The 16330-nt window shown below is 38.5% G+C and overlaps 2 protein-coding genes and 1 non-coding gene across 3 annotated transcripts in view; 1 reads left to right on the top strand and 2 right to left on the bottom strand.

Moving 5' to 3' along the window:
* Positions 1-7455, top strand: part of LOC104733760 ((Z)-gamma-bisabolene synthase 1-like) — a 15666-nt gene extending 8211 nt beyond the window's left edge. The window contains exons 5-9 of the mRNA XM_010453312.1: positions 5720-6098; positions 6204-6437; positions 6533-6671; positions 6832-7080; positions 7159-7455. Of these exons, the coding sequence (XP_010451614.1) occupies positions 5720-6098; positions 6204-6437; positions 6533-6671; positions 6832-7080; positions 7159-7455 (1298 nt within the window). The remainder of the gene's footprint in view (positions 1-5719; positions 6099-6203; positions 6438-6532; positions 6672-6831; positions 7081-7158) is intronic.
* LOC104732466 lies at positions 8348-9893 on the bottom strand. The gene is made up of 3 exons (XM_010452016.2): positions 9256-9893; positions 8724-8795; positions 8348-8469 (listed from the first exon to the last, which is right to left on the bottom strand). Exons 1-3 carry the CDS (start codon positions 9826-9828, stop codon positions 8467-8469), a joined length of 648 nt encoding a protein of 215 aa, XP_010450318.1. The 5' UTR covers positions 9829-9893; the 3' UTR covers positions 8348-8466.
* On the bottom strand, positions 10051-10131 carry TRNAL-AAG. Its single transcript has one exon. It is a non-coding gene; the product is annotated as a tRNA-Leu (tRNA).

Below are 16330 nucleotides of genomic sequence, written 5' to 3'. Positions count from 1 at the left end.
AAAATGATGACAGACACGTCCAGAAACTCCTGAAACACGCTGTTCATCAATCTCATAAACGCTGCTGGCGCGTTAGTCAACCCGAACGACATCGCCACAAACTCATAAATCCAAACCTCGTCCTTCTTCTTGACGAACACCGACGCTCCCCACAGTGAAATGATAAGACGAAAGAGTCCCCTGCTCAACAAATCTTCTAGCTGCGTCTTCAGCTCTACTAAACAAAAATCAAGTAAGCCGACATCAACTCACCACCACTCGGATATCAACATCTCTTGTCCATCGAAGAACCTCTAGTAACTTGTTTCTTAGGGAAACTTCCACAAGATAGCTTAATACAAAGTTAGCTTTTCGCTTAGCAATTCTCCATAGCAAATCATCAATACGAACGTAGTAAAGCAAACAAGTACCATACGTTCGCACATTCCGATTCACCACATCAAATGCTTTGCAAGCCGCCAACTCAAACCTCTTGCCTTGTCTCCCTCAGCAAGCTTACCAAAACCTTGAATCTTGCAACCCTGTCCATCTCCAATGAACGTAATCCAACATCGTCGTAACGATTAGATTATACTGCCATGAAGGCTTCTCGTGAACTTATGAATCTGGCAAACATGCCTTTCCTGGCTCAGACCTGCTGTAACTCCCCTTCCCGGGACTCCAGCACTACCGCTCTGGTTCATAAAACCCTGATCCGTTTGTCAACATGTCTAAAACCCGAGATCAAACCACCGTCAATCTCTCGAGATCTATATTCAATCAGGTTGTTTATACTCACGTCCTAGGTATTGCTTGCTCCCAAATCCACCACCCTTAGGTCGCAACCTTCGAGCCCTACCGATCTCACTCTCAGACCAGCGTCTTCGAGTTATACCGTCTCACTCTTTGAACATAATCCTCAAGAGCTCGGTATTAGAGGAACTACTCATCCACTCAGGGGAACATAATCCCCTCTGCCACTCTCGGAGCCCCCAACCCCTCGAGCTATCGGTATTCAGGAGAATCACCATCCCCTCAGGAGCAACAATCCTTAACCACTATAAACATCTCCCGGCCAAAAGTACTTCCTATGCTCAGAGTATAACATTATAATATCCGACTGGATTACCCACCAAACAGAGAAAATATCTGCTCCAATTGCATACATCCACCTATCCGCCTCTCTAGGCCCGATACCTCTTGACAATAATCTCATACCGGTCATCTACAACTGCTTCATCCTATTAACATAGGATGAAAACTCCTCAACATCCGCAGCCCTCGGCTGCACCCCGCCACATGCGGTACAACTGGAGCCTACACTGGTACCCCTCTCGGTAACCGCTCCAACAGCACGCCAACAGATCCGCCAAGCGATCATCTCGACCCTGGGCTCCACCTGCTGCAACCCCACACCTGGGTTCCCAGCACCCCCGGCACGCTCACCGGCTAATCCCCTCTGGTCCCTCCTGATACGCTTGCGACCCTCTGACGTACCTCCTCGTGGAACTCTGGACCCCACACTCGCTGGCCTCGGGACCCGCCCGAACATGACCACGACCACGTCCCATCCACGACCAACAACTCAAACACCTTTAACCACTGCACTTCCAAGAACAGAGGCTAACAAGCAATCTTAACATAACACAAAAACACAAAAACACAAACTCACCGTGGAATGACACTGTCGGCTCGAAGAGGATGTTCTAAGACTCCATGCCACACACAATTGATTAACTCACATAATCAATCAAGACATGTAATCCCAAACATCACAACAGAAACCTAGTGAACCCAAACCTAGAACCGTAAGGGCTCTGATCCCAAACTGAAATGACCCGACCCGTTTTATTTTTTAAATAATAAATAATAAATATATTAATACAATATAATAACAAACGACTAAGCTAGTGGTCCCATACCCACTAGCCACCTAACCACAATCACACCAAACAGCGGAAATAATAAAACCAATAATTAAGATCAAATAAACCGTAATAATTCCAAAATCATAAACTAAAGATCCAAATACCAAACAACAAGAAACATGAAACCAGCAACCTAGCAATGTCTCTATTGACTCAAATCTAGCCACCTAGCAACGCCAGAAAACATCCAATCGAGTCCCTAGAACATCATCCTCTTCATTGCCTAGATCCCACGGTCACACTTTGCTTTTACCTGCACCACAAACACAAATTGAGATGCATGAGTATTTGATAAACACTCAGTGCGGCAATCCTCCCATCTACTAGGCTATACACACAAGCAATAAGATCTTTACATGCCACAATCAACAATCAATAAAACAAACCAGGCAATATACAAAGCATGCAATATCCGTCGTATCTGAAGGAAGGGTGCCGACCGACACCAGATGGTGTCGATCGACACTGACAAACTGGTGTCGACCGACACCATACTGGTGTCGACCAACACCTTGCCCGACACTCCCGAAAACCCTAGTTTGTGTCGACCGACACGTCCACATGGTGTCGATCGACACTCGCCAAAGTCTCGAGCCGTCCTCGCGTTGGCGTCAACCGACACCGATGCTGAGCAGCGATTTTCGTCGATCAAAAACTCCGAATTTTGCCTCCAATCTTCTCCAATCCGATCCATGCCTTCCCAGAAGCCAAACCCAGCCAAAGCAGCGACGAAATACCATAGAGAACTCAAGGAAACAACCACATAAGCACCAAATCACATAAAAACTAGAGATCTTAGCTTAGATAAGCCATGGTCATGCACTCACCTCTTTGCAGGAAGATTCAGACCAAAAGAAACGAATCCAACACTCTCAGCAACCTTCTGGTTCAATGGTTTTCCCCCTTTTAAACCTCGGTTCAATGGTTTCCTTAAACCAAACCGGCCAGAAATAGATAATTAAATCGAACCGGTCGAACCCGAAACAAACAGTGTCGATCGACACCTCATGTGGTGTCGATCGACACCCCCACCAATTCACCAAAAATTGGTTTGCGGTTGTTACACTTATGAAAGACCAAATGAAAACTATAACATATTATGCCAGCCTTATGATTCCTGAATAAAACCATTATACTAACGACCAAGTGGGAGAATGTAAGAAAATAATTATTTCTTACCCATGTATGTGGTCTTATAGTTAGTAGGTTATTCAATTGGGTTTGTTATATGTTGTTTAATCATTTGGGAACCAAAAGGACATGTGTTAAGCTACATGTCATGCTTATGCTTATAAGGACAAGTGCTAAGTTACATGTCATGCTTATGCTTATAAGGACAAGTGCTAAGCTACATGTCATGCTAAAGCTCATAAGAGAACAAGTGTGAAGTTGCATGTTGTGTTTGAAGCAATGCTAGACACTTGTTCTCACACTTGTCACCACTGTCTTCATCTCTACTATGATGGATGGTTGAGATTAAAATAGAAGACAAAACCCTTATGAGGAGTAAGGTCCTACCATCACAAATCATCACAAGAACAAAACAACACATAAAAAAAAGAGTTTATAGGAAAGGGGAGAGAAACCTTATCTTCTACCTAAAGATCATCTAAGAGTTTATTTTCAAGCCTTCAAACCATTGAAGAAGAAGAAACCATGCAAGGAAGCATCATTTCTACAATGAGTGGAGATATTACTTTAATTCTCTGTATGATTTTATTATGTGATTAATATAGATGTTTAAGATCTTAGGGTTTATGTTTAAAATATATATATATATATATATATATATATATATATATATATATATGTTTAACAACGATGAGTCATATAAGAAGTTAGTAAACCGACCTGACATGGACTCCTAGTTTTTATGTGCAACACATTGACTCTTAATTAATATATGCACAGTATGACGAGTTTTATTCTTGTATAAGAAGTTAACCTGAACTGTATAGAACGTTTGATTTCGTTTAAGTAACCTTCGTCATCCAACGAGATAGAATAATGGAACAACAACAAAATAAGTTGTTTGATAAAAAGATAAAATTTCACGGGTTTAACAGTGTCTAAAATTTTCTTCTTAGGTCGTCTACTCATTTTTTCTTTTATCATTCATTGGTTTGCTTTGGTATCAACGTCCGAGAGTAATTTGGCTTCGTAACATCTTTTCCTGATTGGATCTTATCCGCATGCTACTCCTTCTTTTTGGACATGTTTCGTCGGTGAACTATTAAATACCAATGTCTTCCTTCACCTTAACCATGCTGAATTAATCTTTAAGATCAATATAGTAAACTCATTCACATAGTTTCAAATCTTCATCAGCTTAAACTCTTTTAAAGTCATTCTAGTTGTTTAATCAACACGTTCCCTGATCAATAAGTTTATACAAAGAAATTGAGTTTACACATTATGTTAGGCTTGCGGGTTCGGGTATCCGTTCGGGTTTAGATCGGGTATTTCAGATTTTTGGGTTTTCAGGTCTAGAGGTATAGGATCTTGTAGCACCCTGACCGCCACCTCTCGGTGGGTCCCATGTACACTCCCAATCCATGGGCCCACCTTTCTTAATGAGTCTCACGTCTTTTCACTACGCCCGTGAACCCTTACATATCCGACGGTCGGTTTGCTACGTTTGTGAAACTTTAAAGACTTGTTTACCGTTTCTACAAATCACCACATCATCTTTCCCTGTGTTTTGTCCTCACTCACACAGTTCCGACAATCACTTCCCGGAAGGTCACCCATCTTGAGACTACTCCAGCCAGGGGCGGACCCACATTGAAGTTAGGCAGGTCAACTGACCGGGATAAAATATCAAAACATGGTTTTTTGCATAAAAAATGTGGAAGTTCCTGGAGCAAAGTTGGTCATTTGTCAGTTAGTTGCGACTTCAGACCCAAGTTCGACCCTTCCAAACTACACCAATTTTCTCTTTTTTCCTCTTTCATATATTTAACTAGCTTAATAAAAATAATAATTGACCTGGGTAATTTTTTCCCCTGGGTCCGCCCCTGACTCCAGCTCAAGCATGCCTAATTTTGGAGTTCTCTTATGACCTTTGACCGAAAAGATAAGAGTACTCTGGTGACATAGGTGGCCAAATCAATTCTTTCAAACCTCTGTGCAAGTCTCTAAAACCGGGATGTCACAGATCCGTTCAGATATTTCTAGATTTCGGATTTGAATCAGGTCCAAATCAAGTATTTCGGGTTTGAATTCAAACAGATGTATAACATATAAACAAACAAACAATTTTTAAAAAACATTCATGCATGTGCCAAACTGCAAATAACCTAACAATGTAAAATCTATATATATGCAACTTAAAAACATAACTTACGACATATAATAGTTAAAACACCTATTCTTGTCGAACATAACTTACGACATATAGTACTTAAAACACCTATTCTTGCCGTTAGTTTTCTTTCTTTTGTAACGAACTACAAAACCATTTCAATTTTCAATAGATATTCACTAAAGAACTAATTCTTGCCGTTAGTTTTCTTTTTTTAATATATATTGAAAGGTTAGATTTTGTTTTGACATATATTAGCAAGTTCATTCAAGCAAACATTAAACACCAGTTTAATTGGACGTGATAGTAAAATTTTAGCTTTTGTTTTGGTATATAAGAGAATCTAGCTAGAAAGAGAAGAGTTTATAAATAGAAACTAGTTCTTTTATAGTGGATGCTGCTACAAATTGTATGATGTATATAAAGTTTTGTAACGAAGTCTTACCATATATATTAATAGTTGTTTGTTTTGTGGTGCATCATCTCTTCCTTGTCTGTATATATGTAGATGTATTCAAAAGATTTACAGGGGATGATGGAAAGTTTGAGCAGTCTCTTACGGGAGATGCCAAAGGTATACTGAGCTTGTATGAAGCCGCTCACTTGGGAACAACAACAGATTATATATTGGAGGAGGCATTGAGTTTCACATCGAGCCACTTAAAGTCTTTATTGGCAGGTGGGGCATGTCGGCCTCATTTCTTAAGGCTTATAAGGAACACACTTTATTTACCTCAGCGGTGGAATATGGAAGCAGTAATTGCAAGGGAATACATTTCGTTTTACGAACAAGAAGAAGATCACGACAAGATGTTACTCAAATTAGCCAAACTCAGTTTCAAGTCATTGCAACTGCATTACATTAAAGAACTAAAAACCTTTATCAAGTACGTAGGAAAAAAGTACAATGGTCATTCTTGTGAAATTTGACAACTCCAACTTCATTAATTAGTTTCTTTTTGGTTTTTTGTTTGTTTTGGTTTGATTTGAAGATGGTGGATGGAGCTAGACCTTACTTCTAAGTGGCCAAGTCAATTTAGAGAGAGGATCGTGGAAGCGTGGCTAGCAGGATTGATGATGTATTACGAACCACAATTTTCAGGTGGGAGGGTAATTGCCGCTAAGTTCAACTACCTTCTTACAATTTTAGATGATGCTTGCGATCATGCTTGCGATCATTATTTCTCTATCCCTGAGCTTACAAGACTCGTAGATTGTGTGGAAAGGTATAAGCTAACTTTTTACCTATACTACTTTTTGAATGCCATCAGTATTTTATCCACATATATATATGTACAGCGTTTGCGGGTATTATGTGTAGATGGAGTCCTGATGGCGTTGACACACTAGAAGGTATATCACGAATTGTCTTCAAACTTATGTTGGATGTTTTCGACGATATCGAAAGAGGAGTGAGGTCTAAAGGAAGTTCCTACCACTTGAGGGAAATGTTAGAAGAGGTGATCAATATAAACAAATACATCAGTGTTGATAACAACATACATTATATAAATATATATAGCTTGTAAAAATATACTTATGCATATCTTTGAGAAAAAAATAGATACTTATATATATCGTTTATCAATGAAAACTATATAATTTTTTTTTTTTTAATAGCTCAAGACACTTGTGAGAGCAAATCTTGATCTTGTCAAATGGGCACGAGAAATTCAGGTGCCTAGCTTTGAAGAACATGTAGAGGTTGGTGGAATAGCACTTACCACATATGCAACATTAATGTATTCTTTTGTTGGAATGGGAGAGACTGTTGGGAAGGAAGCTTATGAGTGGGTAAGATCGAGGCCAAGACTAATCAAATCTCTAGCAGCAAAGGGTCGTTTAATGGACGATATGACTGATTTTGAGGTGAGAAGTAATGATTTTTGCTTGTTTGCTTTGAGTTAGTTTTGTTTTTCCTATAACTTAGGTAAATGGTATTGTCAGAACGACATGAGTAACGGTTTTGCTGCGAATGCGATCAACTATTATATGAAGGAATGTTTAGTTACCAAGGAAGAGGCTATTCTAGATTGTCAAAGAATGATCTGGGACATCAATAAGACCATAAATGAGGAACTACTCAAGACATCTGACATGCCACGTCGAGTTCTCAAGCAAGCACACAATTTTGGACGCTTATTGGAACTCCTCTACACCAAGTCCGATGATATATACAATTGTAGTGACGGAAAACTCAAGGAGTATATGGTAACTCTTCTCATAGATCCAATACGTATTTGAAGACTTTAAATTACATGTCTTATGATTTAAGAAGATGGTTTTTCATGTTGGTTACTGTCGGATAACATCATCTTAAGAGATGTATTACAATAAAGAAGTTATGAAAACGTTAGACTATATAATTTTATATCAAATTTGTTCATCATTTAGAAAAAATATAGTATTCTTAACATTTACAACATCCAGTGGAGTAGCAGCCAAACGGAGCTGAAAACGTTCCATACAAGATCGAAAGAGTTTAAAATATTTGATTTTGCAATTATTGGTGAACACCAAGTTCTTTGTGAGTCTTTACCCATAACCCTCTGATTCAATACTATCTTCCAGACTGTTGGTATCTGATGCACTGATACCAAAGACAAAGCCGATCGAAGATGTTACAATCCCACCATATGAAGACAAGCAAAGCAAGGTGAATGAGCGGGCAACAAAACTACGTACATGTAAAGAAGAAGCAACCAACAAAACGACTGCATAAATTAGGTGCGTTTATTGAGTTGGTCTATTCATGTCCACAAAAGTAAACACTTGTACTCATTTGAGGAACTAATAAGAAAGTAAATAGTTCTCTCTCTCTCTCTCTCTCTCTCTCTCTCTCTCTCTCTCTCTCTCTCTCTCTCTCTCTCTCTCTCTCTCTCTCTCTCTCTCTCTCTCTCTCTCTCTCTCTCTCTCTCTCTCTCTCTCTCTCTCTCTCTCTCTCTCTCTCTCTCTCTCTCTCTCTCTCTCTCTCTCTCTCTCTCTCTCTCTCTCTCTCTCTCTCTCTCTCTCTCTCTCTCTCTCTCTCTCTCTCTCTCTCTCTCTCTCTCTCTCTCTCTCTCTCTCTCTCTCTCTCTCTCTCTCTCTCTCTCTCTCTCTCTCTCTCTCTCTCTCTCTCTCTCTCTCTGTCAGTTTTAACATTAAGAGTATTTATCTATACAAAATCTTACAAATCAATTCTCCAGAAACCAAAAACATGTAAACATTAAAAACATCTTTGGTCTCTTCATCTTGTATCCAGCTCAGGAAACTGTATCACTGCACATTTAAAAACCAACCAATGTGGAAACTTGAGATTAGCTTTCACAACAATCTTATGAGTGACTTAATCACTTTAACAAAGCTCATCTCTGGGATTAGGAGATGAAAAAAAAAAACTATGTGAAATTCTATTACTTGATCCTGTTCACCAACCTAAGGATAGTCTTATAGAAGAATCAGACTGTAACCAAAACACATAGTTTCATACAATTCCAACAAGATTGCACGAGGAAGAAAAGAATCATGGTTACCTTACTATGACAATCTTGGTGTGAAATTTTCTGGTTGTTAACATTAACATACACCTCACACGACACTTTACCCTGTCGAAAGAAACAACTTTAATCATCAGCTTTTAAATTATAACAAGGAAACTACAACGGGCACAGAATAACCTAAGTTCATGCCATACAAATATCAAAATAAGTTATTCAAAAAAAAAAAAACTATACAAAATTAGGAACTCTTGATATTGTTTACTCTTTCAACTAAGTATAGGTTCTGGAGTCAGGAAGTTGTAAATAATAATGTCACTCTTACTCGTCCAATTTCCAAATAATAAAGTCAAACATTATAAGGGCTAATCATTCAAATATAATTAGAGACAATAAGACTAGAACCATTGATCCAAGTCGCCAAAACCCACTTGTTCGTTCACCATTAAAACCCCCAAAAACCCTTAGTAGAAACTAAACTCAAATCTAAAACCTTTCCAATCAAAATCTGAATAAAGCAAAGTATCAAGAACCCTGAATTCAGCTCTAGAAGAAATAGAGTCTATACCTGAATAGGGATTTGAAACAAGAGTACACCAAGATCACCTTTAACCTGAGCAACCGTATCAAAAGGAACAACACCTTTAGCCAAATCACCAATCAAATAAATCACATCATGAACAACCTCAAGACCATCAAGCTCAAGCGTGGCATCAATATAAGAGCTATCACGAGCACGAAGGTGTCCACCTTTAGACTTCACAACACCCAACTCTCTCCCTCTATACCCAATCGAAACGACGAGCGAATCGTAATCGAGAGAGAAGAAGTCGCGGTTCCGGACTTTGATCGTGAGCGAGAAAGAGAGGTCTAAGGCGATTTTATGCGAATCGAGGACGCTTATGTGGTTTAGATTGATTCGAGAGACAGTGATGTCTGGATCTGAAGGGTAGAGGAAGTACACGGCGGCGGAGAGGAGGAGGATTGCGGCGGCGAAGAGGAGAGAGCAACGGAGGTTACGGAGGAATGATGGACGGCGGTGACGGCGATAAGGAGTTAGAAGGATCACGGTTTGAGAAGGTTGTGATGAAGGAAGAGGTGTGTAAGGGATGCCATAGTCTTGATGCTTCGACGACGCCATTATCGTTTCAAACGAACAAGATGGGTTTTGGGAGGGTATAAATGTTGATTTTAGAAAATTATGGGGTTTTTCGTGAGAAATTTTGATTTTTATAGAGCACAAGACTTTTTATAATGTTCTTTATACGTGGAGCGGTGAGAACCGTTGTCTGAGATCTACGGTGTAAGATTTACTTTGAAAGCGTTAAGAGTGGAAAAAAAATTAAAAAAAAAAAAGATATGTTGTTGACAGTGGGATTTGAACCCACGCCCTTTCGGACCAGAACCTTAATCTGGCGCCTTAGACCAACTCGGCCATATCAACTTCGTTGTACAGTTTTCAATTCTATATTAGTTAGCCGTAAACTATTCTCTGAGTTGATTAAAATAGTTGTAGCCCATATGGTTAGCTCAAAGTTGAATTAAACCCATATTTTTCTCTTGAATTTTTTTTTTCGGCAAGTAGAATCATTTAGGCATATTAGCAAATATGTGGAGAACTGGCATCCCAAGATATTTTCCCAAGTCCCACGTCGACTTAATGTCACTCTCATCACTTATCAACTTCTCCAAGTCTTGGCTCACATTATTTGAAAAAGATCTTAGACTTCTCCAAACTCACCTTTTGACCCGAAGCAATGCAAAATCTCTCCAAAACCCATCAAATAACTCGTACTTGCGCCACCGAAGCTTCAACGAAAAGGATAAGGTCATCCGCAAAAAAAATGTGAGACAGTTTAGATCCTCCTCTAGAAATACTGATCGGTTTCCACTCCTTTGAATCAACCGCCAGATCAATTAGGTGACATAACCGCTCAAGGCAGAGTACAAACAGATACGGCGACAATGGGTCACCTTGACTCAAGCCTCTAGCTGGTGTAAACGGCTCCGTCTTTTCTCCATTCCAAAGCACTGTCAATGAGGGACCAGAAACACATTGCATGATCCATCTCCTCCAGTTCTCCGGTAAACCAGCCACCATAAGCGTATCCTCCAAAAGATCCCATCACACACGATCATATGCTTTTTCTAGGTCCAGCTTGAGCAACATCCACCCCTTTCTACCTTTCTTACGTCTCATGGAATGGACTGCTTCTTGAACCACTACAATGTTGTCTGTACTCAATCTATCTGGTATAAAGCTTGCTTGGGCGGGTCCGATAAGATTAGGCATTACTTTCTGCAGTCTCATCACCATTGTTTTAGTGATTGTCTTAAACAAGACGTTGCACAAGCTGATAGGATGAAACTGCGACATTCTCTCTGGCTTGAGCACTTTAGCTATCAGGACCACAAAAGCATCATTTGTTTCCTTAGGTAACACACCTGTTTCAAAAAACTCCAAAACAAAGCGGATGAGCGATGGACCAACGACCTCCCAACACTGTTGATAAAAGACTGGTTAGAAGCCATCAGGCCCCGGCGCCTTATATCTCCCCATATTCCTCACAAACCGCTTAATTTCATAATGAATTACTATGAGTCCCATAAAATGATGATATGAGTACCTTTAAGGCAATACCATTTTAAGTATGGAGTTTTTCTTTTGTTACTTGTCTTAATGTCTGAATAATGAATTACTTACCTTAAGTACTACCTTACTTAAATACACTTTTATTTATAGATCTCAACCCGACATATATAGGAATACTAAAATTCAAAGGAATATACATATTTCAAATCACCTCGGGGTCCTGCCCATTGCTTCCCTATACTCACTTATGTAAAGTCACAATAGATTTTGGTACCGTATATATATCTATATTGAGTCACTTCAACCAACACCTACCAAATATATGTAATATGCAGAAATTTGTTTATAAAGGTGTTGGATTCATCATTTTTTGGTCAGAATCTTCTTGTTGGAAAGGTGAGCGCATGACCATGGCTGATCTAAGCTTGAGATTCTCTGTTTTACATTTCTATGAATTGTGTGATTGATTTTCCTTAAATGTTTGTGTGTCTTTTTTGTCTTTGTCGCTTGGATTCGCTTATGTGGATGCCTTGATCGAGTGGGAGGCGTTTTTAGACGGAAATTCACGTTATAGATCGCAGGAAAACGATGCTCGACATCAGTGTCAATCGACACCAGGGTTCTAGTGAGTGTCAGTTGACACCATGTGGAGGTGTCGGTCGACACAACTAGGGTTTTCGGTGGATGTCAAGCATGTTTTGGTCGACACCAACCTTTGCCAGGTGTCAGTGTCAATCGACACTAGGAGGGTGTTGGTCGACACCAATCTTCAGCAGCGGCTGAACTTTGTTTGTTGCTTGGTTTAACTGCATGTGTGTATAGCCCAGTAGATGGGAGGATTGCCTTATTGAGTATTTGTGATAATACTCATGCGTCTCAATTATTGTTTGTGATGCAAGTAAAGGCAAAGTATGATCTTGGAGTCAAGAAAATGAAGAGGAGGATGATCTAGTGGTTCGATTGGTTGACGGCTGGCTTCTGCTAGGTTGCTAGAGTTGGGTCTTAGAATGTTGCTTAAGAATGTAGGTTCCTTTGTTTATGTTATTCTGTTGACATTGTTGAATGATTACTATTGGTTTATGTAAGACAGATAATCAGTTTAATTGGATATTTAATTTATTGGTTTCATTTGTTGAATAATTGCTAGTTTGATGTTGTTGGTTATCTCCGCTGTTGTATTGATTGGGGTTAGGATGATAGTGAGTTTGAGATCAGTAGTTTTAATATTGTATTTAAAATAAGAAAAAAATGGGTAGAGTCGTTTCACCTTGAAAAACTTTTTTTATTTCTAATCTTCGAGATCGACCATAAAATCCATGGTAACTGTTAAGGTTGTCCTAGATTCCCTGGTTGAGGAATCCCCTTCTAGAGATAAAATCCAAATTCGAATACACTGATTCATAAAGGAAGCCCCTTGCCAAGACCAGAGCCGGAGATAAATCCCAAATTTCACACAAACGTGAGCACTCAAAGAATGCATGATTAATTATCTCAACAGCAGAGTTACACCTCTTACACTGAGGGTCGTATTGAACATCTTTGTGAACAAGCTAGTCCAGCAGAGGGAGAGAACCAGATGTAATTTTCTAAAGAAAATGTTTAACTTTTGGTACGACTTTAAATTTCCATACTATGAGCTGGCAGAAGTAGTGAAGAATGAAACCCATGAAATTATAAATTTTAGATTAGCTTTTATAAAATAATTAATTAGCATATATTTAAGCAATGTTTGACACCCTTCTGAAATTTTGTTGACACCCCTTCAATAAATATTAACATATGGTCATTGGGCTTTTTGAAAAACTGTTGGACTTAGCCTTTAACAAAATTGTATATTGTATATTTGTATGGCTAAACATAAATGTAAGTTGAATTAAAAAAAACTTAATTTATAAACAATTTGGACTGTTCCTCTTCCTTTTTTTTTTTTTTTTGTTAACTCAGAGAGTAAATCCTCAGACCTATGGAGGGGTCCAAGACTAATCTCTCTGGAGGAAGGGCATCCCACGGGTAGGATCCCCCTGATTATGCAAATGGGCTGTAAGCAATGGGCCTGTACCCATGTGGCCAAAGAGATAATGCTGAGTAATTCTTGCGCTTGAAGAGAATCGATCCCTGGCCTAGACAACCAAGGCGACTCTTCCACCAAGGCTAGAACCACTAGCCCACCACCTCGTGGTTTTTATTAGTCTTTTGCCCCTAACTCTTCCTCTTCCTTCCATCGTCGTCTTTGCATATTCTTCCTCTTCCAATTTCCACCATCTTCTTGGTTTAAGCAGATTGAAAAATATGAACCGTAAGTTAATTCATTTGTTGTTTAAAATTTTTTTTTTAAGTTTAAGTAATTAAAATACTATACACGGTTTTGGATTTGTGAAAATTGAAAGGATTGCTGAATAGTTTTTCTCTTACTTGGATATCTCCGTGGGAATGGAATCATGGATTATTATTTATTATTGTTAGTTTGTTACCTAGTTGGAACGTAAAAAAAAATATTTCATTACTTGTATGTTAGATTTTTCTACAAATAATTATGCAAACATGAATATATTATTCGTTATTTTGTGTATTTTTTTTGTAGGCAATAAAATTGATAGATTTTTGAAAAGAAAATCCACACCACCCAATATTGATTCGGATGACTTGCCATGGGATCCAGATAAAAGAAAAAGCATTCTAAGTTATCATCCTAATCAAAGAGAGGAGATACGACGCATATTTTTGATAAGAGAACCTTATCAACCTCGTTGAAACTAGGATTTTTGCATGTATGAATGTAAATCAATGACTTATGCAATGATGCAATCAATCAACATATACATAGCATGGATGATCAGAGTGTATGTAAGGTGTTTCAATTCCTTATGTTGTTGTAATATAAGAAATGTCAATCCATAAAGGGTGATATGCAAACAATCAAGATGTGAACACTTATCCAAGTTAAGCCAAATATGAATGAGGGCTTTGTTACTAACAATCCTAATGACAGAAATGTAAATGCAATGAACTAACAACTTAACAATACTAGATGCAATAAAAACTAAGATGAACAATGTAGAAACTATACTAAATAGAAGCAAGTACGTACTAAACAGGTGCAAGGAAATGAAACTAGAATGATTCAAAGCATAAACAGAGTAAACAAGATGGTGCTCGATCAAGCACTCGACTGAGCTTAGTAAGAGTGTGGTCGAGTGACAAGGTCGAGTGTCTTAAAATGAAGAACAGTGCCTATCTTAACAACTTAAACAACCCATAATGCAATGAAACAAGACAGAAAGCAGATATGAACAATAAAACATACAATCAATATATAAAACAGGTCCTAGAGATGGGATTCATGGGCTGGTATCAAGATATAACTACCTAGACTGATCAACAAAACTCAATCAATATGAGATATCTCTAGACATTGACCTATAGTACTTACTAATACACTCTCATGACAATAGTAATCAGGTTTAAACACTCTTAGACCTAGTTCTCACTAGCTATGACATGGATAAACAGGCATTAAAGATCCAGATCATTCTTTGTCAAAAATACCCTAGATAACTAATCTCTTAGGCTAGGTACAGTAATCTCCAGCATTAGTCTATTCTAGCATCCTAAACATCTTTTGAATGAAAGGAAACCTGAGATCTATTCTTAACTTCTCAGAACAAAGAGAGCATATAGATCTCCTAATCTGGAAGAGATTTATAGACAAACAAGCTTGAACATTTTATATAATCATAACTCTGTACCAGCCTAACCCATCTCTAAGATCCTAGTTCACTACTCAGATCTACATATGATGATGAAGAACACAAAACCAAAAATGATGTAATAGACATAAATAGATAGATGATGATGAGATCTACAACTTGATACAAAGAAGCAAGAGAAAATTCTCAACAGATCCAAAGTTATGAAAATTACAAAGTGCTAAAAGTACTAAAAGATGCAAAAGGAACAAGCTATGCTAACTAAGGTAAAAACTAGGTTTTCAAGTGATTTTTGGGGTCTAAATCTCTCTCTGATGGCTGCAGGGTACATTGTCCTTTTATAGGAGGAAGGGGTAGCCCTACTTAGCTAGCAGACAAAATACAAAGTCGGCTGGAAGTGCTCGACCATGTGCTCAGTCGAGTGCATGGTCGAGTGCCTTCTGCTTCTTGTTGCCTCTTGGTTGAGTCCCTCTCCCTGCTCGGTCGAGTGTCTGGTCGAGTGGGTTGGTCGAGTGACTTCGAGACTTTGGCTTTCTTCCATTCCAACCTTGATCTGCTCCACTGGATGTATTTTCTTCTTCCTCAGCTCACTTCCATGCTCCAAAGGACCTAAATCACCTATTTATGCAAGCAAACATGCAAATGCCATGCAATTTCTAGCCTAATGCACAAACAGAGGCTAAACTACACAAAAATGACAAAACTAGCTAGTAAACATGGCAAAATAGAAGGATAAACTATGCTTAAACAGGGTAAAATATATGTACATCACTCGTGATCATAATTTTAAAACAAATTATTGTAGGAGGTATATTACGACATTTTAATCCACAATAATATGATCAGTATGGATGTGATTGGTTAGAGTATAGTGTAGAAAAAGAAAAAGCTTTTTGCTTGTGTTGTTATTTATTCAGAGATCAAGCTGAGAAACAAGGTGGGAGTGATGCTTTTGTTTTGATTGGTTATTTTGGGTGGAATAAAACCTCTGGGTTTACTAAGCATAAAGGTGATCATACTAGTTTTCACATCATTGCAAAAAAAGAAAGAATGTGATGCTTTGATGAGACAAGGTCAGTCTATCAAACATGCTTTACAGAAGCAAACTGATGTTATAAAAGATGAGTATCAAGTTCGGCTGAGTGCTTCAATTGATGTTTCTAGACATTTGTTACATTAATGGTTACCTTTTCATGGCCATGATGAGTTAGAAGATTCAACAAATAAAGGTAAATTTGTGGAGCTTCTCCAATATATTGCTGGTCAGAATGAGATTGTGAGAAAAGTTGTGTTGAAGAATGCTCCTAAAAATAGTCAGATGACATCACCTCCGGTTCAAAAAG

The sequence above is a fragment of the Camelina sativa genome, chromosome 12, assembly GCF_000633955.1.
Source record: "Camelina sativa cultivar DH55 chromosome 12, Cs, whole genome shotgun sequence".
Lineage (NCBI taxonomy): Eukaryota > Viridiplantae > Streptophyta > Magnoliopsida > Brassicales > Brassicaceae > Camelina > Camelina sativa.
This window is presented reverse-complemented; position numbering and strand designations above follow the sequence as displayed.